We start from the raw sequence: 25,340 nt of genomic DNA on the forward strand, positions 1-25,340 counted from the left end.
GGGGTGGGGGCTCCAGTGTTGAGTGTTAGTGAGGATGAAATATTGTTCCCAATCTTCACTGATTGTGGCCTGTGGGTCAGGGAACTGAGGATCCAGTTACAGAGAGTGGGGCTTAGTCCGAGATCACTAAGTTTAGTAATTCAGTCCCGAGGGGATAATAGTGTTGAAGGCTGAACTGTAATCAATGAGTAGGATTCCTACATCGCTGTTCTTGGTGTCAAGATGTTCCAGGGAGGAGTGAAGAGCAAGTGATATAGCATGTGACGTGGAGCTGTTGGTTCAATAGGCAAATTGGAGTAGGTCAGGATGAAAGTGATGCTGGAAAAGCACAGCAGGTCAGGCAGCATCCAGGGAGAAGGAAAATTGATGTTTCGGGCAAAATCCCTTCATCAGGGATGAGGCCGGGAGCCTCGGGGGTGGAGAGTTAAATGGGTAGGGGTGGGGCTGGGGAGAATGTAGCTGAGGGTGCAATAGGTGGATGGAGTTGGGGTGAAGGTGATAGGGTGGAGAGGAGGGTGAGTAGATAGGTGGGAAGGAAGATTGGCAGGAAGGACAGGTCAGGACATGGTTGAAGAGCTTCAGGGCAGAGGAGATGAAGTGGGGTTTGCAATGGGAGAGAGAGAGACAGACTCACTGAGATCTTTGTAGAGAGAGGAGGAGAACTTCTTCAAGTTAGGCATCCTTGCAAGAGGCTTCGCGGTGAGGTTAGTGAGGCTCTCGTCAGGAACCATGGATGACAGGTGAAATTGTGAGACTAGCTCAGCGGGAAAAGGATGCGTACATAAGGTCTAGGCAACCGAAGACAGTCTAAGTGTTGGACGAATATCAGGAATGTAGGACTAATCTGAAACGAGGTATTAAGAGGGTTAAAAGGGGTCATGAGATATCCTTAGCGAGCAAGTTTAAGAAAAATCCCAAAACCTTTTATTCATATATAAGGAGCAAGAGGGTAACTCGGGAAAGGGTTGGCCCACTCTAGGACAAAGGAGAAAAGTTATGCGTGGAGTCAGAGAAAATGAGTGAGATTGTTAATTAGGATTTTGCATTGGTATTCACTGAGGAGAGGGACATGACGGATGGTGAGGTTAGGGATAGATGTTTGATTACTACAAGACTAGTCGGCATAAGGAGGGAGGAAGTGTTGTGTATTCTAAAAGACATTAAGGTGGACAAGTCCCCAGGTCCGGATGGCATCTACCCCAGGTTACTGAGGGAAGTGAGAGAGGAAATAGCTGGGGCCTTAGCAGATATCTTTGCAGTTTCCTTGAGTATGGGTGAGATCCTGGAGAATTGGAGAATTGCTGATGTTGTCCCCTTGTTTAAGAAGGGTAGCAGGGATAATCCAGGTAATTACAGATCAGTGAGTCTGACATCAGTGGTTGGGAAGCTGCCGGAGACGATACTGAGGGATAGGATCTATTCCCATTTGGAAGAAAATGGGCTTATCAGTGATAGACAGCAGAGTTTTGTGCAGGCAATGTTATGTCTTACAAATCTAATAGAATTCTTTGAGGAAGTGACACAGTTGATTGATGAGGGAAGAGATGTAGATGTCATATACGTAGACTTCAGCAAGGTATATGATAAGGTTCCCCATGGTAGGCTGATGGAGAAAGTGAAGTCACCTGAGATCCAGGGTGTACCAGCGAGATGGATAGAGAACTGGCTGGACAACAGGAGACAAAGAGTAGTAGTGGAAGGGAGTTTCTCAAAATGGAGACCAGCGACCAGGGGTCCATGCTTGTTTGAGATATACATAAATGATTTGGAGGAAAATATGGGTTGCCTGATAAGCAAGTTTGCAGATGACACTAAGATTGATGGAGTAGCAGAGAATACAGCAGAATATAGATAGACTGGAGAGTTGGGCAGAGAAATGGCAGATGAAGTTCAATCCGGGCAAACGCATTTCTCCGTTTTGGAACATCCAATTCAAGAGTGAACGTTATGGTAAATGGAAAAGTCCTGGGGAAAATTGATGTACAGAGAGATCTGGGTGTTCAGGTCCATTGTTCTCTGAAGGTGACAACGCAGGTCAGTAAAGTGGTCAAGAAGGCATACAGCATTGCTTTCCTTCATCGGTCAGGGTATTGAGTACAAGGGTTGGCAGGTCATGTTGTATAGGACTTTGGTTCAGCCACATTTGGAATACCACGTACAGTTCTGGTCACCACGTTACCAAAGGATGTGGATGCTTGGAGAGGGTGCAGAGGAGGTTCACCAGGATGTTGCCTGGTATGGAGGGTGCTGGCTATGAGGAGAGGTTGAGTAGGTTAAGATTATTTCATTGGAAGACAGAGATTGAGGGGGGACCTGATTGAGGTCTACAAAATCATGAGAGATATAGACAGGGTGGATAGCAAGAAGCTTTATCCCTCCAGAGTGGGGAACTCAATTATTAGGGGTCACGAGTTCAAAGTGAGAGGGGAAAGTTTAGGGGAGATGTGCGTGGAAAGTTCTTTATGCAGAGGGTGGTGGGTGCCTTGAACGCATTGCCAGTGGAGGTGGTAGGAGCAGGAACGATAGTATAATTTAAGATGTATCTAGACAGATACATGAATGGGCAGGGAGCAGGGGGATAGAGATCCTTAGAAAATAGACAGCAGGTTTAGATCGAGGATCTGGATCAGTAAGGCTTGAAGAGCTAAAGGGCTTGTTCCTGTGCTGTAATGTTCTTTGTTCTTTGATCCAGTGAAAGCTAGCCAATTGGATTAAACTGGCTTCTTGGTAAGAGACAGAGGGTGATGGTGGAAGGTGGTTGTTCAGACTGGAGGTCTGTGGCCAATCGTGTTCGAAGGGGATCGGGGCTGGGTCACTATTGCTGGACATTTATACAAATAATTTGGATGAGAATAAAGGAGGCATGCTTTGTAAGTTTGCAGACGACACCAAAATGGCTCAGTGTATGAGTTTGTTTCGGGTCGAGATTGATCGATTTCTGATTCTGATTCCCAGCAGGCCATGGGGTTATGGGGACGGGGGAGGGTGAAAGGCACTGAAGTGTTCAAGCAGCTATGATATTATTGAATGGCCGGGCAGGATCGATGGGCTGAATGGCCTTTTCCTGATCCTGTGTTTCTTACGGAATGAAAGGTGAGCCCGAATGCGGATGACTGTGGATCACTGTAAAAACCGACCTGGTTCATCAACACCATTTCTAGAAGCAAATCTGCTCTCGTTACCCCGGCCTAGCCTACATGTGATTCAAAGGCAATGTGGTAGACTCTCAAATACCCTTTGGGTAATTAGGGATGGGCAGTAAATGTTAGGCCTGGCCAGCAACGTTTACATCCCGTGAACGAAATAAGGAAACTGCTTTGAGTTGGGAATGCGGTTTTTACCGACTCCACTTTCTTTATTTTAATGTAAACGACTCAGTGTGACTAGCCTCTCCTTCCAATCATAGCCCCCTATGACTGAAAGCATCTCAGTGAGTCTCCATTGTATAACCTCCATGTCTGTAACCAGCTGCCTCAAGTGAGGTCCACAAAATGATGGATACAGTGTTCGGGCTGAGACTTGAAAAGTGAATTATATTTATTCAGTTTATCCCCCAGCTCAAAGCAGCTTATCCCCTTTCCTCCAAAACATGTCCTTGAGAAAACCCAGCAATAATTTTTAAACAGAAACTGCAAAATCTAGCTCAACCATTACCAGGCCGAAGTCTTTTCCTGAATGAATCCTTCTATACATTAGCACGTACCATTCTCACTGACAGCTGACAACTAGGGCTGAGGCTGAGGGGAACTGAAGGGATTAAAGATTGAGATCCCTAATTCCAAATCCCAGCCTCAGCCGATAATTCCAGGAGGAGAGAGACAGGGTGGAGAGGGTTAGAGAACACAGTGAATCCTGCCCCAAATCATTCTCTTTTGTTGTCAAACCCATTCAAACCCAAAAACCAACAGCCCCCTATTGTTCAACTGAAGGATCAGAGTTGTCAGAGGACAGATACATGACTCGAACACAATATCTGGGATCTGATTTCACTATTTAAACACCTCTGACTCAGTCACAATTATATTCCATCAATCTTCCAGGAGCAATGTTTTATTGTAACCCATTTATCTTTTCTCGAAAGATTTATGACTCTTTTATTCTCTACACATCCCCCTCCTCAACCCCTCCACCAACCCCTGCAACCCCCCCCAAAAAAAGACTTGAACGCTCTGCTGTTTGGGGGCTGGCAGTTTCTTGCACTGTGTGACCATAAGAATGTGAGAACTAGGAGCAGGAGTATGGTCCCTCGAACCTGCTCTCCCATTCAATAAGATCAGGGATGATCTTTACATAGACTCAGCTCCACTTACCCACCCTCTCCTGTAACCCTTAATTCCTTTACTGTTCAAAAATCACTCTCTGCCTTAAAAACATTCAATGAGGAAGCCTCACCCCCTTCCCTTGGCAGGGAATCCCACAGATTCACAACCCTCTGGGTGAAGAGGTTCCTCTCAGCTCAGTCCGAAATTTGCTCCCCCAAATTTTGAGGCTCCGCCCCTAGTTCTAGTTTCACCTCTCAGTGGAAACCACCTCCCTGTTTCTATCTTATCAATTCCCTTCATAATTTTATACGTTTCTATAAGATCCCTCCTCATTGTTTGAAATTCCAAAGATTATAGTCCAAGTCTACTTAATCTCTCCTCATAACCCACCCCCTCAACTCCTGAACCAACCCAGTGAACCCCCTCTGTACCCCCTCCAGTGCCTGTACATCCTTTCTCAAGTAAGGAGACCAGAACTGCACACAGTACTCCAGGTGGGGCCTCACCAGCCCCCTGTACAGCTGTAACATAACCTCCCTGCTTTTAAACTCAATCCCTTTTGTAATGAAGGACAAAATTCCATGTACCTCCCTAATTACCTGTTGTACCTGAGACCAACCTTCTGTGATTCCTGCTCAACCAGGTCCCTCTGCATGGTCAGTCATTACTCTATACTGACTGGCTCAGATTATTTTTAAGTGAAGCGACTGCTATTCAAGCCTTCAGTCTGGGTCACCATAAAATACACCTCTCTCTTCAATAGCCCAATAAACTCCAAGCGGTTACAGTCAGACATTGAGTTCAGCACAAGCTGGTGCCAGTATCCAGTTTGGGCTCTACACTTCAGGAAAGGATGAAGAATTTGGAGAGGGTGCACAGAGATTGACTCTGAGAGAATCAGGGGGGTGGGTGGCAGGACAATGATGCAGCTGGGATCTTTCAGAAGTAGAGAACATGGAGAATTCAGCACAGAGCCCTTCACAGGCATCACAATTGGTCCACTTTGTAAAATCCACCAGCTCTCACACTCTTCAGGCCTTTACACTATAGGGTTCCAGAGTCATTGACATTTATAGCATGGAAACAGGCCCTTCGGCCCAATTTTCCCATGCTGTCCAGTTTTCACCATGTAAACTAGCCCATTTGCCTGTGGTCGGTCCATATCCCTCCATACCTATCCCATCCATGTACCTGTCTGAATGTTTGTTAAGTGATGAAATTATACTCAGTTCCCGCACTACCCAGCCACTCCATACACTGACCACTCTCTGTGTGAAACAATTACCCCTCTGGACCCTTCTGTATCTCTCCCCTCTCACCTTCAACCTATGGCCTTTAGTTTTAGACACCCCAACCCTGGGGACAAGTATCTACTATCTACCTTTTCTATGCCTCTCATGATTTTATAGACCTCTATAAGGTCACCCCTCAGTCTCCCGTGCTCCAGGAAAATAGCCCCAGCCAGTCAGCCTCTCCTTATAACTCAAACATTTCAGTCCAGGTAACATCATATCCTTTCTATAGTAGGGTGACCAGAACTGCAAGCAGTACTCTCAATGTGGCCTCACCAATGTCCTGTACAGCTACAACAAGATGTCCCAACCCCGATACTCAGTGCTCTGACCGATGGAAGCTAACAGGCTGAAAGCTTTCTTCACCCCCCTGTCTATCCGACACCCCACTTTCAAGGAGCTATGAACCTGTACCCCGAGATCTCTTTGTTCAATCACACTCCCCAGGGCCTGACCATGAACTGTACAAACCCTGCCCTGATTTGTCTTACCTTACATTTATCTAAATTAAACTCCATCTGCCGTTCCTCAGCCACTGGCCCATTTGATCAGGATCTCACTATATTCCCAAATAACCTTCTTCCCTGTCCCTTATACCACCAACCTTGGTGTAATCCACAAAATACTAACTATTCCACTTAAATTCTCATCCAAATCATTTATATAAAAGATGAATAACTGTGGACCCAGCACCGATCCCTGTGGTACACACTGGTCACAGGGCTCCGGTCTCAAAAACAGCCCTCTACCACCACCCTCTGTCTTCTACCATCAAACCAATTTTGTATCCAATAGGCTAGCTCCCTCGATGTCATGTGATTTCACCTTCCTCAACAGCCTATAATACTGTACCTTGTCAAAGGCCTCACTAAAGTCCCAGTAGACAATGGATCTCGAAACGTGAGGCTGATAGCCGAGGAGGTGGTGAGATAAATGGGAGGGGGGGTGGGGCTGGGGGCCATAAGACCATAAGACATAGGAGTGGAAGTAAGGCCATTCGGTTTTTGCCCAAAACGTCATTTCTTGTGGACCAGACCATCCTTTTCCATAGCTATTTTAAAACGACTGGAATTATGGTCACTGGTCCCAAAGTGCTCTCCCACTAACACTTCCATCACTTGCCCTGCCTTAGTTCCCAAGCGGAGGCCAGGTTTTGCCCCTTCTTGAGCAGGGCCATTTACAAACTACATGAGAAATTCTTCCTGAACACACTTCACAAATGTCTCTCCATCCACGGCAATCCCAGCCAATGTTAGCAAAGTTAAAATCCCTGACTGTTACAGCACTGTTATTCTTACAGCTATCTGTAATCTCCTCACATGTTCACTCCTCAGTCTCTAGCTGACTATTACAGCAATAGCCACAGATCGAAGGGTATCAGTTGTGATTTGGCACAGAATTAGATGCAGAGTAAAGGTCTCTTTGCAGTGTCCACATTTTTACACTCCCAGGACACTCCCAGCACGGAGTTAGATACAGAGTAAAGCTCTGGACACAGTGATATCGACAGATGCTGGAGATCAAAGTCAAGAGTGTGGTGCTGGATGCAGGTCAGGCAGCATCCAAGGAGCAGGAGAATCAACGTTCCAGGCTGGAGCCTCCCTGATGAAGGACTCCTGCCCGAAATGCTGATTTACCTGCTGCTCGGTTGCTGCCTGACCTGCTGTGCTTTTCCAGCACCACACTCTCAACAGAGTAAAGCTCCCTCTACACTGTCCCCCATCAAACACACCCAGGAATGGGACAGCACAGGGTTAGATACAGAGTAAAGCTCCCTCTACACTGTCCCCATCAAACACCCTCATAGAACATTGAACATTCCAGCGCAGTACAGGCCCTTCGGCCCTCGCTGTTGTGCCGACCTGTGGAACCAATCTGAAGCCCATCTAACCTACACTATTCCATTTTCATTCGTATGTTTAACCAATGATCATTTAAATGTCCTTAAAGTTGATGAGTCTATTCCTGTTACAGGCAGTGCGTTCCACGTCCTACTACTCTCTGAGTAAAGAAACTCCCTCTGACATCTGTCCTATATCTATCTCCCCTCAATTTAAAGCTCTGTCCCCTCGTGCTCGCCATCACCATCCCAGGAAAAAGGCTCTCCCTGTCCACCCTATCTAACCCTCTGATTATCTTATATGTCTCTATTAAGTCACCTCTCAACCTTCTTCTCTCTAACGAGAACAGCCTCAAGTCCCTCAGCTTTTCCTCGTAAGACCTTCCCTCCATACCAGGCAACATCCCAGTAAATCTCCTCTGAACCCTTTCCAAAGCTTCCACATCCTTCCTATAATGCGGTGACCAGAACTGTACACAATACTCCAAGTGTGGACGCACCAGAGTTTTGTACAGCTGCAGCATGACCTCATGGTTCTGAATCTCAATCCCTCTATTAATAAAAGCTAACACACTGTATACCTTCTTAACAATCCTATTAGCCTAGATGGCAACTTTCAAGGATCTATGTACCTGGACACCGAGATCTCTCTGCTCATCTACACTACCAAGAATCTTACCATTAGCCCAGTACTCTGTATTCCTGTTGCTCCTTCCAAAGTGAATCACCTCACACTTTCTGCATTAAACTCCATTTGCCACCTCTCAGCCGAGCTCTGCAGCTTATCTATGTCCCTCTGTAACCTACAACATCCTCCAGCACTGTTCACAACTCCACCGACCTTAGTGTCATCCGCAAATTTACTAACTCACCCTTCTACGCCCTCATTCAGGTCATTTATAAAAATGACAAACAGCAGTGGCCCCTTGTGGTACCCCACTAGTAACTGAACTCCATCAACCACCACCCTCTGTCTTCTTTCAGCAATTTCTGATCCAAACCGCTAAATCACCCTCAATCCCATACCTCCATATTTTCATCAATAGCCTACCATGTGGAACCTTATCAGACCCCTTACTGAAATCCATATACACCACATCAACCACTTTACTCTCATCTACCTGTTTGGTCACCTTCTCAAAGAACTCAATAAGGTTTGTGAGGCATGACCTACCCTTCACAAAATCATGTTGACTATCCCTAATCAAATTATTGCTTTCTAGATGATTATAAATCCTATCTCTTATAACCTTTTCCAACACTTTATCCACAGCCGAAGTAAGGCTCACTGGTCTATAATTACCAGGGTTGTCTCTACTCCTTTTCTTGAATAAAGGAACCACATTTGCTATCGTCCAGTCTTCTGGTACTAATCCTGTAGACAATGATGATTTAAAGATCAAAGCCAAAGGTTCTGGAATCTCTTCCCTGGCTTCCCAGAGAATCTGAGGATAAATCCCATCTGACCCAGGGGACTTATCTATTTTCACACTTTCCAGAATTGCTAACACCTCCTCCTTATGAACCTCAATCCCATCTAGTCTAGTAGCCTGTATCTCAGTATTCCCCTCGACAACATTGTCTTTTTCCAGTGTGAATGCTGATGAAAAATATTCATTTTGCACCTCTCCTGTCTCCTCAGACTCCACCCACAACTTCCCACTGCTGACTTTGACTGGCCTTAATCTTCCTGAAGTCCTTCTTTTATTCCTGATATTGCTGTAGAAAGCTGAAGGGTTTTCCTTAATCCTACCTGTCTAATACTTCTCCTGTCCCCTCATGGTTCCTCTTAGCTCTTTCTTTAGGTCTTTCCTGGCTAATGTGTAACTCTCAAGCACCCTAACTGAGCCTTAACGTCCCATCCTAACATAAGCCTTCTTCTTCCTCTTGACAAGAGATTCAACTTCATTAGTAAACCACGGCTCCCTCACTCAATCACTCCCTCCCTGCCTGACAGGTACATACTTATCAAGGACACACAGTAGCTGTTCCTTGAATAAGCTCCACATTTCAATTGTGCCCATCTCCTGCAGTTTCCTTCCCCATCCCAAGCATTCTAAATCTTGCCTGATCGCATCATAATTGCCTTTCCCCCAGCTATAACTCTTCCCCTGCAGTGTATACCTATCCCTCTCCACCACTAAAGTAAACATAACCGAATCATGGTCACTGTCATCACTATCATTCCCAGAACAGGGACACCACAAGGATAGATATAGAGTGCAAAGCTCCCTCTACACTGTCCAAGATAGGGACAGCATGGGGTTAGATTCAGAGTAAAGCTCTCTCTACACTGTCCCCATCAAACACTCCCAGTACAGGGGCAGCACAGAGTTAGATACAGAGTAAAGCTCCCTCTACACTGCCCCCCCATCAAACACTCCCTGGAGAGAGACAGCACGGAGTTAGATTCAGAGTAAAGCTCCCTCTACACTGTCCCCCATCAAACACTCCCAGGACAGGGACAGCACGGGGTTAGATACAGAGTAAAGCTCCCTCTACACTGTCCCCATCAAACACTCCCAGGACAGGGACAGCACGGGGTTAGATACAGCGTAAAGCTCCCTCTACACTGTCCCCATCAAACACTCCCAGGCCAGGGACAGCGTGGGGTTAGATACAGAGTAAAGCTCCCTCTACACTGTCCCCCATCAAACACTCCCAGGACAGGGACAGCACGGGGTTAGATACAGAGTAAAGCTCCCTCTACACTGTCCCCATCAAACACTCCCAGGACAGGGACAGCACTGGGTTAGATACAGTGTAAAGCTCCCTCTACACTGTCCCCATCAAACACTCCCAGGCCAGGGACAGCGTGGGGTTAGATACAGAGTAAAGCTCCCTCTACACTGTCCCCATCAAACACTCCCAGGACAGGGACAGCACGGGGTTAGATACAGAGTAAAGCTCTCTCTGCACTGTCCCCATCAAACACTCCCAGGACAGGGACAGCACGGGGTTAGATACAGCGTAAAGCTCCCTCTACACTGTCCCCATCAAACACTCCCAGGACAGGGACAGCACGGGGTTAGATACAGAGTAAAGTTGTCCAGGGCGGGGGTACAGTGGCTACAGTATTTGGAGAAAGAATTGTCTATGTCACTCCTGTTATGCTGATGGGAGAATTTGAAGATGAATCTTTCCTGTTGCATTTTTCTTGCACTAAACAGTTATTGTTCTGTTTATTAAAACATGTTTTGAAATCGGTGTCCGTCCAGTTCATGCCTGAACTCAGGCCGTGAGTGTTCTGCTTGAGTTGATCCACGGAGACAACTTTGGAAGTTAGTTGGTGTTTGACCCGGTATGCCTTTAATCTGATCACACAAAGGAATTTCGGGTTGATCAGCCCTTGATAAGGTGACGGCGCTTTCTGAATGGGCTCCACTTTGTTTCAGCTCGAGCATTCCAAACCTGACCATGCTCAGCAACAAATAACTTTGATCACGGTGTGCTCTGTGCACCAGACACATCACACAACTCAGGAAAAACCAAAAGAACTGTGGATGCTCTCAATAAGAAACACAAACGGATATTGCTGGAAAAGCTCAGCAGGTCTGGCAGCATTGATGGAGAGAACTCAGAGTTAACGTTTCGGGTCTGGTGACCCTTCCTCAGTCTGAAACGTTAACTCTGCTTTCTTCACAGACACAGCCAGATCTGCTGCGTTTTTCCAGCAATTTCTGTTGGCATGGTCTTGTTTAATGGGTGTCTATGAGACACAGTAAGAGTTTATTCTGTACTCCTTGTGTAGGGAATCACCATCACCTTGTATAAAGGATTGGTAACAGCTGAGTCTGTCAGCATTCACTGTCAGAGTGTCAGCGCTGAGGGAGTGCTGCACTGTCGAAGGGCCAGTGCTGAGGGAGTGCTGCACTGTCAGAGGGTCAGCGCTGAGGGAGTGCTGCACTATCAGAGGTTCAGTGTGGATTTTGCACATTCTCCCCGTGTCTGCCTGAGTTTCCTCCAGGTGCTCCGGTTTCCTCCCACATTCCAAAGGTGTGTAGGTCAGGGGGATTGGACATCGTAAATGTGATGACAGATTTGGATTCTCTTTCGTGGGTTAGTATCGACTTGATAGGCTGAATGGCATCTGTCTGCACTGTAGGAAATCGTTATGTTAGCTCCTTGAGTATTGTTGAGGGGTATTCCATCACAGCAGGTGGGGGGTTTTCTATCACCCTCTTGACTTGTGTCTTGTAGATGGTGGACAGGCTTTGGGGAGTCAGGAGGGGAGTTACTCCCAGCAGGATTCCCAGCCTCTGAGCTGCTCCTGTAGCCACTGTGTTTATGTGGTGAGTGTAACCCTCAGGATGTTGATAGTGAGGGATTCAGTGATGGTAACACCATTGTATGTCAAGGGGTAGTGAATAGATTGTCTCTTATTGGTGCTGGTCAGACCCTGGCCTTTATGTGACATGAATGTTCCTTGCCCCTTGTCAGCCCTAAGCCTGGACATTGTCCAGATCTTGTTCCATTTGCACACGGACTGCTCCAGTACCTGAGGAGAGGGGAATGGGGCTGAACATTGTGCAAATTGTTTATACATTGCATTTTTTCAAAATACTTTTTTTTTGATGGATACATCCAAACCCTGCTTCATCCCCATGGAAACATCATCACCAATTAGAATTAAATCGAGCGAGCTGATCTGAGAATTGAGATTGGCGGTTAACTGCTCTCTCTGCATCTCCATCCCAAACATGCCCTGACCAATCAGGACCCTCTGCTCACATTGTGTACAGGTGAGTCTCATCTGTTCAACTCTGTTTCTTGTTTCCTCATGAACATGAAAAATCCCAGTCAAAAATCACACAACACCAGGTTATAGTCCAACAGGTTTAATTGGAAGCACACTAGCTTTCGGAGCGACGCTCCTTCATCAGGTGATGAAGGTCCAACCATCTGGTGAAGGGGCAGCGCTCCGAAAGCTAGTGCTTCCAATTAAACCTGTTGGACTATAACCTGGTGTTGTGTGATCTTTAACTGTGTACACCCCAGTCCAACACCGGCATCTCCAAATCATGAAAAATCTCAACTCCTACTCTCCTGTTTGCAATGTTTAATCTCTGAGGTCGACAGGCAGGAGGCTGGGGAACACAGCAAGGCAGGCAGCACCAGGAGGGGCAGGCAGGAGGCTGGGGGAACACAGCAAGGCAGGCAGCATCAGGAGGGGCAGGCAGGAGGCTGGGGGAACACAGCAAGGCAGGCAGCATCAAGAGGGACAGGCAGGAGGCTGGGGGAACACAGCAAGGCAGGCAGCATCAGGAGGGACAGGCAGGAGGCTGGGGGAACACAGCAAGGCAGGCAGCATCAGGAGGAACAGGCAGGAGGCTGGGGGAACACAGCAAGGCAGGCAGGATCAGGAGGGACAGGCAGGAGGCTGGGGGAACACAGCAAGGCAGGCAGCATCAGGAGGAACAGGCAGGAGGCTGGGGGAACACAGCAAGGCAGGCAGGATCAGGAGGGACAGGCAGGAGGCTGGGGGAACACAGCAAGGCAGGCAGCATCAGAAGGAACAGGCAGGAGGCTGGAGGAACACAGCAAGGCAGGCAGCATCAGGAGGTGGGGAAATCAAAGTTTTGGGTGTAACCTTCCAGCCTCCCATTTGTCTACCCTGGATTCCAGCATCTGGGGTTACACTCTGAGGTATATATCAGACTTTTTAAAAGATTAATTGACAAGGTGCGGGTATCAATGGCAGGGCCAACATTTATTGCCCATCCCTAATTACCCCAGGGTGCAGCTCAGAGCCAACCCCATTGCTGGGGATATGGTGTCACATATGGCCCAGACCAGGTAGGATGTCCGGGTCCTTCCCTAAAGGCCTTTACTTAACCTGTTCGATATTTCTGACAATCAATTTAGGATCGGTTTGGGGTGGCACGGTGGCTCAGTGGTTAGCACAGCTGCCTCACGGTCCCAGGTTCCCTTCCAGCCTCGGGTGACTGTCAGTGTGGAGTTTGCACATTCTCCCCGTGTCTGCGTGGGTTTCCTCCCACAGTCCAAAGATGTGTAGGTCAGGTGAATTGGCCATGGGAAATTGGGTCTGGGTGAGTTACTCTTCAGTGGTTTGGTGTGGACTAGTTGGGCCGAAGGGCCTGTTTTCACACTGTAGGGAATCTAATCTCATCATCATTAAACTCCTAATTCCAGATACTTTTTTTTTTATTGAATTCAAATTCTACCAATTTGCCGTGGTAGGATTTGAACCTGGGTCCCCCAGAAAGTGACCTGGGTCCTTGGATTGCTAGTTCAGGGATAATGCCACAAAGCCATTGCATCCCACTGTACCCTGTGACAGCTGTTAAGCTAACTGACTGTAGTTTCCTGTCCCCTATGTGGGTGGCACGGTGGTTAGCACTGCTGCCTCACAGCACCAGGGACCCAGGATTGATTCTAACCTGGGTGCCTGTCTGTGTGGAGTTTGCACATTCCGCCCCCACCCCCCACGCCCCCCCCCACCCCATGTCTGCATGGGTTTTCTCTCACAGTCCAATGATGTGCAGGTTAGAGTGAATTGGCTGTGCTGAAATTGCCCACAGTGTTCAGGGATGAGTAGGTTTAGGGGTGTTAGTCAGGGGTAAACGCAGGAAAGTTGGTCTGGGTGGGTTACTTTTCAGAGGGTTGGTATGGGCTTGTTGGGCCAAAGGGCCTGTTGCCACACTGTAGGGATTCTAAGATATCCGTTTTTGAAGTGGTGTTAATTATTTTTCAATTTGAACCTTCCCCAAAATCAAGGGAGTTTTGGAAATTTAAAACGAAAACATCAATACCTCACCTGCTATGTCTTTGAAGGTTCTGGAATGAAGTCCATCAGACCCTGGGGAATCAGCAGCTCTCAGCCTGACAATTTACTCAGTACCACATCCCTGGTGATGCTAATTTTCTCACCTGATTACCCGATATACAGCTATTTCTGGGATGTTACATATACAGTTTAAATTAAACAGTGTGTAACACACGGGAACAATGTATCTGCCATCTCCTACTTCCTAATATCTATTCCCCAGATTCACTTCCTATGGGACCTGCTCAGGTCCTGGGGATGTATCCACCTTTATGTGGGTTAAGATGTGCAGCACCTCCCCTCCTCTGTAATATGGACACTTTCCAAGATGTTACTATTTATTTCCCCATGTTCCTCACCTTCCATATCCTTCTCCACAGTAAATACTGATGCAAAATACTTGTTTAGTATCTGCCCCCATCTCCTGTGGTTCCACACATAGATGGCCTTGCTGATCTTTAAGGGGCCCTATTCTCTCCCTAGTAACCCTTTTGTACTTAATATATTTGGAGAATCCTTTGGATTCTCCTTAACCCTATTTGCCAAAGCTATCTCATGTCCCCTTTTTGCCCTCCTGAGCTCCCTCTTTAGTATACTCCTACCACCGTTATACTCTTTTAAGGATTCACTCGATCTCTCCTGTCTATACCTGACTCTGCTTCCTTCTTGTGCTTAACCAAAACTTCAATTTCTTTAGTCATCCAGCATTCCCTATACCTACCAGCCTTCCCTTTCAACCTGACAGGAATATACTTTCTCTGGATTCTCATTCTCTCATTTCTGAAGGCTTCCCATTTTCCAGCCGTCCCTTTACCTGCGAACATCTGCCTCCAATCAGCTTTCGAAAGTTCTTGCCGAATACCGTCAACATTGGCCTTCCTCTAATTTAAAACTTCAACGTACAGTAAATGGTAGGGCCCTGGGGAGGGCTGTAGAACAGAAAGATCTCAGGGCTCAGGTATAGAGTTCATTGAAAGTTGCGTCACAGGTAGATAGGGTGGTTAAGAAGGTGTTCGGAAAGCCTGCTTTAATTGCACAGAGCATCGACTTTAAGAGTCAGGATATCATGTTGTAGTTGTTAGCCGTTGGTGAGGTCACTTTTGGAGTACTGTGTACAGTTCTGGACCCCCTACTACAGGAAGGACGTTATTAAATTGGAGACGGTGAAGAGATGGTTCACAAGGATGTTACAGAGACTGGAAGGTTCGAGCTATAAGGGGAGGCTGGATAGACTGGGGCTCTTTTGTACTGGAGTGTAGGAGGTTGATGGGTGAGCTTATAGAGTTCTATAGAATCATGAGGGGCATGAACAGAGTGAATAGCAAAGGACGGTTCTATATAGTGGGGAAATTCAAAACTAGTGGGCATCATTTTAACCTGAGGGGAGAAAGATTTAAAAGGGACCTGGGCAGTAGCTTTTTCACCCAGAGGGTGGTTCGTGTGTGGAATGAACTGCCAGAGGGAGTGGAAGATGGAGGTATAGTTACTATATTTCAAAGACATTTCGATATGTGCACAGATAGGGAAGGTTTAGAGGCACAGAGGCCAAATGCAGACAAATGGGACAAGTTTGGTTTGGGAAACGCAGTTGGTTCGGACAAGTGGACCGAAGGATCTGTTTCTCTGCTGTATGACTTTATGACTCTGACCTTCCCTGGAGATTAAAATCCCTCGTGATTAATGCTATGTCTTCCTGACAAGTTTCCATTATTTCTTCATTCTGTTCTGTTCCACAATGTGGTCACTGATAGGAGGGAAGTGATGGCTTCCCCTTTCCATTTCCCATCTCTGTTCAAACTGCTTCAACACCCTGGTTTCCTGAAATTAGGTCATCCTCTCGATTGTATCAACATCACCGTTAATTACCAGAGACTGTCCTGCACCTTCTCTTATCATCCTGCCTTTCTGAAATATTGTCACAGAATAACAGGCCTGCTCTATTACAGAGAATAGCTACCATTGACCAGAAACACAACTGGACTCATCACATAAACACAGCGGTTACAGGAGCAGGTCAGAGGCTGGGAATCCTGCGGGGAGTAACTCCCCTCCTGACTCCCCAAAGCCTGTCCACCATCTATAAGACACAAGTCAGGAGGGTGATGGAATACTCCCCACTTGCCCTGGATGGGGGCAGCTCCAACAACACTCAAGAAGCTCAGCACCAACTTCTGCAGAATGTTTGGTGTGGTGATCATTTCCCATTTGATGTCAGTAACTTAAACTAAAACCAGAAGAACATCTGGTGACAGGAAATCTACCTGAGACTCTCAAATGGTTCAGTTAGTCATCACTGAGCTTGAGACCAAAAAATGGCATCCTGACGATGATAAGAATTTCACCGGATGGTAGCAGAGGGTGGAGGGGACAGTGGAGTAATTACAGATCAGCTGGCATTGTATCGATGGGCTGAGAGGTCTCCTCCTGCTCCTTTGTGTCTTTGCCATCTCAGATATATCTTCCATGTGGAGCCATTAGATCTTCATAGTCCCCTTGCCCAAAGTAATAACCATCTCGACTTCCTTCATCTTCAACTACAACGTGGATTGTGGGGAGCAATAGTCCCAGCCAGAATGCGTAGGAACCAACACTGTCAGGTACCTGCCAGGATCATACCCAACATTGTGAAACACTCCCATCACCAGCAGCTTGGTTTTGTCTTGGCACAGGTTGGCAGTGTGATAGTCCCAGTGCCATTGGAGAAGCTGCACCCTGCTGTAGGAATGCACTCGATCGGGGGGGAGGTGCAGCTAGACCTGTTGGCAGAGTGGCCTTCAACCGATGAAGACAACCTAATGGTGGTGGATAGCCACGAAGACAATTGGGCTCGGCTACATGACATGAAGCTCTCAGGTTCAGTAAGTAACAGATTATTGGCACCAACAACATAATCAGAGTGACACACCTTTCCCCACCAGTACTGTATCCCAGTGTTATATTAGGACAGACCCGCCCCCACCAGTACTGTACCCCAGTGTTATACAGAGATAGACCTGTCCCCACCAGTACTGTACCCCAGTGTTATACAGAGATAGACCTGTCCCCACCAGTATTGTACCCCAGTGTTATACAGAGACAGACCTGTCCCCACCAGTACTGTACCCCAGTGTTATACAGGGACAGACCTGTCCCCACCAGTACTGTACACCAGTGTTATACAGTGACAGACCAGTCCCCACCAGTACTGAACCCCAGTGTTATACAGTGACAGACCTGTCACACCAGTACTGTACCCCAGTGTTATACAGTGACAGACCTGTCCCCACCAGTACTGTACCCCAGTGTTATACAGGGACAGACCTGTCCATACCAGTACTGTATCCCAATGTTATACAGTGACTGACCTGTCCCCACCAGTACTGTACCCCAAAGTCCTACTGACCCCCCTATTTATCCTCTTCGCTAGAACATTGGTACCTGATCGGTTCAGGTGGAGACTGTCCCAACGGTACAGATCCCCCCGGTTCCAAAACTGATGCCAATGCCCCATGAAGTGGAATCCCTCTTTCCCACACCAATCCCATAGCCACGTGTTTTCTTCCCTAATTTTCTTGTCCCTATGCCAATTGGCACGTGGCTCGGGCAGGAATCCAGAGATTATGACCCTTGAGGACCTGTACTTCAATTTCTTTCCTAGTGCTTGAAAATTCCCAAACAGGTCCTCCAACCGAGTCTTGCCTATGTTGTTAGTCTCAATGTGGACCACAACAACTGGATCCTCCCCCTCCTGCTCCCGCGGTGACAGTGACAGAACTGTCTCCACCAGTACTGTACCCCTGTGTTACATAGTGACAGTCCTGTCCCCACCAGTACTGTACCCCAGTGTTATACAGTGACAGACCTGTCCCCACCAGTACTGTACCCCTGTGTTACATAGTGACAGTCCTGTCCCCACCAGTACTGTACCCCAGTGTTATACAGTGACAGTCCTGTCCCCACCAGTACTGTACCCCAGTGTTATACACTGACAGACCTGTCCCCACCAGTACTGTACCCCAGTGTTATACAGTGACAGATCTGTCCACACCAGTACTGTACCACAGTGTTATACAGGGACAGACCTGTCCCCACCAGTACTGTACCCCAGTGTTATACACTGACAGACCTGTCCCCACCAGTACTGTACCCCAGTGTTATACAGTGACAGATCTGTCCACACCAGTACTGTATCCCAGTGTTATACAGGGACAGACCTGTCCCCACCAGTATTGTACCCTAGTGTTATACACTGACAGACCTGCCCCCACCAGTACTGTACCCCAGTGTTATACAGTGACAGACCTGTCCCCACCAGTATTGTACCCTAGTGTTATACACTGACAGACCTGCCCCCACCAGTACTGTACCCCAGTGTTATACAGTGACAGACCTGTTCCCACCAGTACTGTACCCCAGTGTTATACAGGGACAGACCTGTCCCCACCAGTACTGTACCCCAGTGTTATACAGTGACAGACCTGTCCCCACCAGAACTGTACCCCAGTGTTATACAGTGGCAGACCTGTCCCCACCAGAACTGTACCCCAGTGTTATACAGTGGCAGACCTGTCCCCACCAGAACTGTACCCCAGTGTTATAAGACCATAAGGCATAGGAGTGGAAGTAAGGCCATTCGGCCCATCGTGTCCACTCTGCCATTCAATCATGGCTGATGGGCATTTCAACTCCACTTACCAGCGTTCTCCCCGTAGCCCTTAATTCCGCAAGACATCAAGAATCTATCAATCTCTGCCTTGAAGACATTTAGCGTCCCGGCCTCCACTGCACTCTGCGGCAATGAATTCCACAGGCCCACCACTCTCTGACTGAAGAAATGTCTCCGCATTTCTGTTCTGAATTGACCCCCTCTAATTTTAAGGCTGTGTCCACGGGTCCTAGTCTCCTCGCCTAACGGAAACCATTTCCCAGCGTCCACCCTTTCCAAGCCATGTATTACCTTGTAAGTTTCTATTAAGTCTCCCCTTAATCTTCTAAACTCCAATGCATACAATCCCAGGATCCTCAGCCGTTCCTCGTATGTTAGACCAACCATTCCAGGGATCATCCATGTGAATCTCCGCTGGACATGTTCCAGTGCCAGTATGTCCTTCCTGAGGTGTGGGGACCAAAACTGGACACAGTACTCCAAATGGGGCCTAACCAGAGCTTTATACAGTCTCAGTAGCACAACGGTGCTTTTATATTCCAACCCTCTTGAGATAAGTGACCACATTGCATTCACTTTCTTAATCACCGACTCAACCTGCATGTTTACCTTTAGAGAATTCTCGACTAGCACTCCCAGGTCCCTTTGTACTTTGGCTTTACGAATTTTCTCACCGTTTACAAAGTAGTCTATGCTTTTATTCTTTTTTCCAAAGTGCAAGACCTCGCACTTGCTCACGTTGAATTCCATCAGCCATTTCCTGGACCACTCTCCCAAACTGTCTAGATCCTTCTGCAGCCCCCCCACTTCCTCAGTACTACCTGCCTGTCCACCTAACTTCATATCATCTGCAAACTTCGCTAGAATGCCCCCAGTCCCTTCATCCAGATCATTAATATATAATGTGAACAGCTGCGGCCCCAACACTGAACCCTGCGGGACACCACTTGTCACCGGCTGCCATTCCGAAAAAGAACCTTTTATCCCAACTCTCTGCCTTCTGTCAGACAGCCAATCCTCAATCCATCCCAGCAGCTCACCTTGAACACCATGGGTCCTCACCTTGCTCAGCAGCCTCCCGTGTGGCACCTTATCAAAGGCCTTTTGGAAGTCTAGATAGACCACATCCACTGGGTTTCCCTGGTCTAACCTACTTGTCACCTCTTCAAAGAATCCTAACAGGTTTGTCAGGCACGACCTCCCCTTACTAAATCCATGTTGACTTGTTCTAATCAGACTCTGCTCTTCCAAGAATTTAGAAACCTCATCCTTAACGATGGATTCTAGAATTTTACCCACAACCGAGGTTAGGCTAATTGGCCTATAATTTTCCATCTTTTGTCTTGATCCTTTCTTGAACAAGGGGGTTACAACAGTGATCTTCCAATCATCTGGGACATTCCCTGACTCTAGTGACTCTTGAAAGATCTCAACCAATGCCTCCGCTATTTCCTCAGCCACCTCTCTCAGAACTCTAGGGTGTATCCCATCGGGGCCAGGAGATTTGTCAATTTTAAGACCTTTTAGCTTTTCTAGCACTATCTCTTTTGTATTGGCAACCATACTCAACTCAGCCCCCTGACTCCCTTTAATTGTTGGGATATTACTCATATCTTCCACTGTGAAAACTGACGCAAAGTACTTGTTAAGTTCTCCTGCTATTTCCTTATCTCCCATCACTAGGCTTCCAGCATCAGTTTGAAGTGGCCCAATGTCTACTTTTGCCTGTCGTTTGTTTCTTATGTATTGAAATAAACTTTTACTATCATTTCTAATATTACTGGCTAGCCTACCTTCATATTTGATCCTCTCCTTCCTTATTTCTCTCTTTGTTATCCTCTGTTTGTTTTTGTAGCCTTCCCAATCTTTTGATTTCCCACTGCTCTTAGCCACTTTATAGGATCTCTCTTTTTCTTTAATACATTTCCTGACTTCCTTTGTCAGCCATGGCTGTCTAATCCCTCCCCGGATAATCTTTCTTTTCTTGGGGATGAACCTCTGTACAGTGTCCTCAATTATACCCACAAACTCCTGCCATTTTTGCTCTACTGTCTTCCCGCTCGGCTCTGGTTCCTGTCGATTTTTGTCAGTTCCTCTCTCATGCCCTCATAATTACCTTTATTTAACTGTAACACCATTACATCCGATTTTGCCTTCTCTCTTTCAAACTCCAGACTGAACTCTACCATATTATGATCACTGCTTCCTAAGGGTTCCCTTACTTTAAGATCTTTTATAAAGTCTGGTTCATTACATAGCACTAGGTTGAGAATACCCTGCTCCCTTGTATGCTCCAGACAAGCTATTCCAAAAAACCATCCTGTAAGCATTCCATGAATTCCCTTTCTTTGGATCCACTGGCAACATTATTTACCCAGTCCACCTGCATATTGAAGTCTCCCATGATCACCGTGACCTTGCCTTTCTGACATGCCTTCTCTATTTCCCGGTACATGTTGTGCTCCTGGTCCTGACCACTGTTGGGAGGTCTGTACATAACTCCCATTATGGTTTTTGTGCCTTTGTGTTTCCTCAATCCCCCCCACACAGACTCCACATCATCTGACCCTATGTCATTCAGTGCCATAGATTTAATTTTGTTCTTAACTAACAAGGCAACCCCACCCCCTCTGCCCACCTCCCTCCCTGTCTTTTCGATAATAGAACATAGAACATAGAAGGATACAGCGCAGTACAGGCCCTTCGGCCCTCGATGTTGCGCCGACCGAGTCCTACCTAACCTATACTAGCCCAATAACTTCCAAATGCCTATCCAATGCCCGCTTAAATGAACATAAAGAAGGAGAGTTCACCACTGATACGGGCAGGGCATTCCATGAACTCACAACCCGCTGTGTGAAGAATCTACCCCTAACATCTGTCCTATACCTACCACCCCTTAATTTAAAGCTATGTCCCCTAGTAACACCTGACTCCATTAGCGGTAAAAGGTTCTTAGTATCTACCCTATCTAAACCCCTAATCATCTTATACACTTCTATCAGATCTCCCCTAAACCTTCTCTTCTCCAATGAGAACAGCCCCAAGTGCCTCAGCCTTTCCTCATAAGATCTTCCTACCATTCCAGGCAACATCCTGGTAAACCTCCTCTGCACTCGTTCTAAAGCTTCCACATCCTTCCTATAGTATGGCGACCAAAACTGCACACAATACTCCAGATGAGGCCTCACCAGAGTCTTATACAACTGCAACATGACCTCAGGACTCCGGAACTCAATTCCTCTGCCAATAAAGCCCAGTACACCATATGCCTTCCTCACAGCACTATTTACCTGGGTGGCAACTTTCAGAGATCTGTGTACATAGACACCAAGATCCCTCTGCTCATCCACACTACCAAGTAGCCTACCATTAGCCCAGTAATCCATCATCTTGTTATTCCTACCAAAGTGAACGACTTCGCACTTAGCTACATTGAATTCCATTTGCCACATTTCCGCCCAGCTCTGCAACTTATCTATATCCCGCTGTAACCTACCACTTCCTTCCTCACTATCCACAACTCCACCGACTTTTGTGTCATCCGCAAACTTGCTTACCCAGCTTTCAAGTCCTTCCTCTAGATCATTTATAAAGATAACAAAAAGCAATGGTCCCAAAACAGATCCTTGTGGTACACCGCTAGTAACTGCGCTCCAAGATGAACATAATCCATCAACTACTACCCTCTGTCTCCTTCCAGCCAGCCAGTTCCTAATCCAAACCTCTAATGTATCCTCAATGCCATACCTCCGAAGTTTTAGCATTAGCCTACCATGGGGAATCTTATCGAACGCCTTACTAAAATCCATATACACAACATCTACTGCTTTACCCTCATCCACTTCCATAGTCACCTTCTCAAAGAACTCAATAAGGTTTGTGAGGCACGACCTGCCCTTCACAAAACCATGCTGGCTATCCTTGATCACGTTATTCCTACCCAGATGTTCATAAATCTTATCCCTTACCATTCTTTCTAAGACTTTGCCCACCACTGAAGTCAGACTCACTGGCCTATAGTTACTAGGGCTATCCCTACTCCCTTTCTTGAACAATGGGACCACATTCGCTATCCTCCAGTCCTCTGGTACTATTCCCGTTGACAATGACGACATAAAAATCCAGGCCAATGGCTCTGCTATCTCCTCCCTAGCTTCCCATAGGATCCTGGGGTAAATGCCATCAGGCCCAGGAGACTTATCTATATTCATCCTTTCCAATATTCCCAAAACCTCTTCCCTGCATATTTCCAGGGCATCCATTCTAATTATTTGTGATTCCATATTCACATCAGCAACAGTGTCCTGTTCCTGAGTGAATACTGATGAAAAGTACTGATTTAATGTCTCTCCAATCTCCTCCGCCTCCACACACAACTTCCCACTACTATCCTTGACTGGACCGATACCTACCCTAGTCATCCTTTTATTCTTGACATACCTAAAGAAAGCCTTTGGGTTTTCCCTAATCCTACCAGCTAAAGACTTTTCATGTCCCCTTCTCGCTTTTCTTAGCTCCCTCTTTAGCTCCTTCCTGGCTACCTTATAACTCTCAATCGCCCCTACTGAACCTTCACGCCTCATCTTTACATATGCCGCCTTCTTCCCTTTCACAAGGGACTCCAATTCCTTACTAAACCACGGCTGCCTCACAAGGCCCTTTACACCATGCCTGACTGGTACATACCTATCGAGGACACGCAGTAGCTGCTCCTTGAACAATCCCCACATCTCATTAGTGTTCTTCTCTTGAAGCCTGTTTTTCCAATCCACACAACCTAAGTCATGCCTCACTGCATCATAATTTCCCTGCCCCCAGCTATAGCTCTTGCCCTGCGGCGCACGATTATCCCTCTCCATCACTAAAGTAAAAGTCACCGAGTTGTGGTCACTGTCCCCGAAGTGCTCACCTACCTCCAAGTCTAACACCTGGCCTGGTTCATTACCTAGAACCAAATCCAATATAGCCTCCCCTCTTGTTGGCCTGTCGACATATTGTGTCAGGAAACCCTCCTGCACACATTGTACAAACACCGACCCATCTAATGAACTCGAGCTATAGCTCTCCCAGTCAATATCTGGGAAGTTAAAGTCCCCCATAACAACCACCCTGCTACCTTCACTCTTTTCCTGAATCATCCTCGCAATATTATCCTCTACTTCTCTAGGACTATTAGGAGGCCTGTAGAAAACACCTAACAGGGTGACCTCACCGTTCCTATTTCTAACCTCAGCCCAAACTACCTCAGATGGCAAGTCCTCTTCCATCGTCCATTCCACTGCTGTGATACTGTCTTTGACAAGTAATGCCACGCCTCCCCCTTTTTTACCCCCATGTCTGATCCTACTAAAACATTTGAACCCTGGAACGTGCAACAGCCATTCTTGTCCCTGTTCTACCCACGTCTCTGTAATGGCCACAACATCGAAGTCCCAGGTACCAACCCACGCTGCAAGTTCACCTACCTTATTCCTTATACTTCTGGCATTGAAGTATACACACTTCAATCCACCTTTCTGGTTACAGGCACCCTCCTTAGAGATCGCTGCATTATTCCTAACCTCCCTACACTCAAGGTCCTGTACCCTAAAGCTACAGTCCTGGTTCCCATGCCCCCACGGAGTTAGTTTAAACCCTCCCAAAGAGCACTAGCAAACCTCCCCCCAAGGACACTGGTGCCCCTCAGGTTCAGGTGTAGCCCATCCTTTTTATAGAGGTCCCACCTTCCCCAGAAAGGACCCCAGTTGTCCAGAAACCGGAATCCCTCCCTCCTGCACCATCCCTGTAGCCACGCATTTAACTGCTCTCTCTCCCTGTTCCTCGACTCTCTATCACGTGGCAGGGGTAACAAACCAGAGACTACAACTCTGTTTGTTCTAACTCTGAGCTTCCAACCTAGCTCCCTGAAAGCCTGTCTGACATCCTCACCCTTCTTCCTACCTATATCGTTGGTGCCAACGTGGACCACGATCTGGGGCTGCTTCCCCTCCCCCTTAAGGACCCGGAAAACACGATCAGCGACATCACGTACCCTTGCACCTGGGAGGCAACATACCAAACGTGAGTCCCTGTCGCCCCCACAAAACCGTCTGTCTGTACCCCTCACTATCGAGTCCCCAAGAACTATTGCTCTACCTTTCTCCACCCTACCCTTCTGAGCAACAGGGCCAGGCTCCGTGCCAGAGGCCTGAACCTCGTTGCTTGCCCCTGGTAAGTCATCCCCCCCACAAGTATCCAAAACGGTATACTTGTTCTTGAGGGGAATGACCGCAGGGGGTCCCTGCACTGGCTTCCTCCTCCCACTCCCCCTCACTGTCACCCATCTATCTTGAACTTTCGGAGTAACTACTTGCCTAAAGCTCCGATCTATGACCTCCTCTGCCTCCCGAATGATCCGCAGTTCATCCAACTCCAGCTCCAGTTCCCTAACACGGGTTTGGAGGAGCTGGAGATGGGTGCACTTCCTGCAAGTGTAATCAGCAGGGACGCTAATGGCTTCCCTCACCTCATA

The 25,340-nt window shown here is 47.2% G+C and overlaps 1 protein-coding gene across 1 annotated transcript in view; it reads left to right on the top strand.

Annotated features, from left to right (window-relative positions):
• The window catches only part of LOC132817304 (SPRY domain-containing protein 3-like), a 454,579-nt gene that overhangs the window by 213,154 nt on the left and 216,085 nt on the right, over positions 1 to 25,340 (top strand). The window contains exon 4 of the mRNA XM_060827714.1: positions 16,851 to 17,039. Coding sequence (XP_060683697.1) covers positions 16,851 to 17,039 — 189 coding nt within the window. The remainder of the gene's footprint in view (positions 1 to 16,850; positions 17,040 to 25,340) is intronic.

Source organism: Hemiscyllium ocellatum, chromosome 7 (assembly GCF_020745735.1).
Source record: "Hemiscyllium ocellatum isolate sHemOce1 chromosome 7, sHemOce1.pat.X.cur, whole genome shotgun sequence".
Lineage (NCBI taxonomy): Eukaryota > Metazoa > Chordata > Chondrichthyes > Orectolobiformes > Hemiscylliidae > Hemiscyllium > Hemiscyllium ocellatum.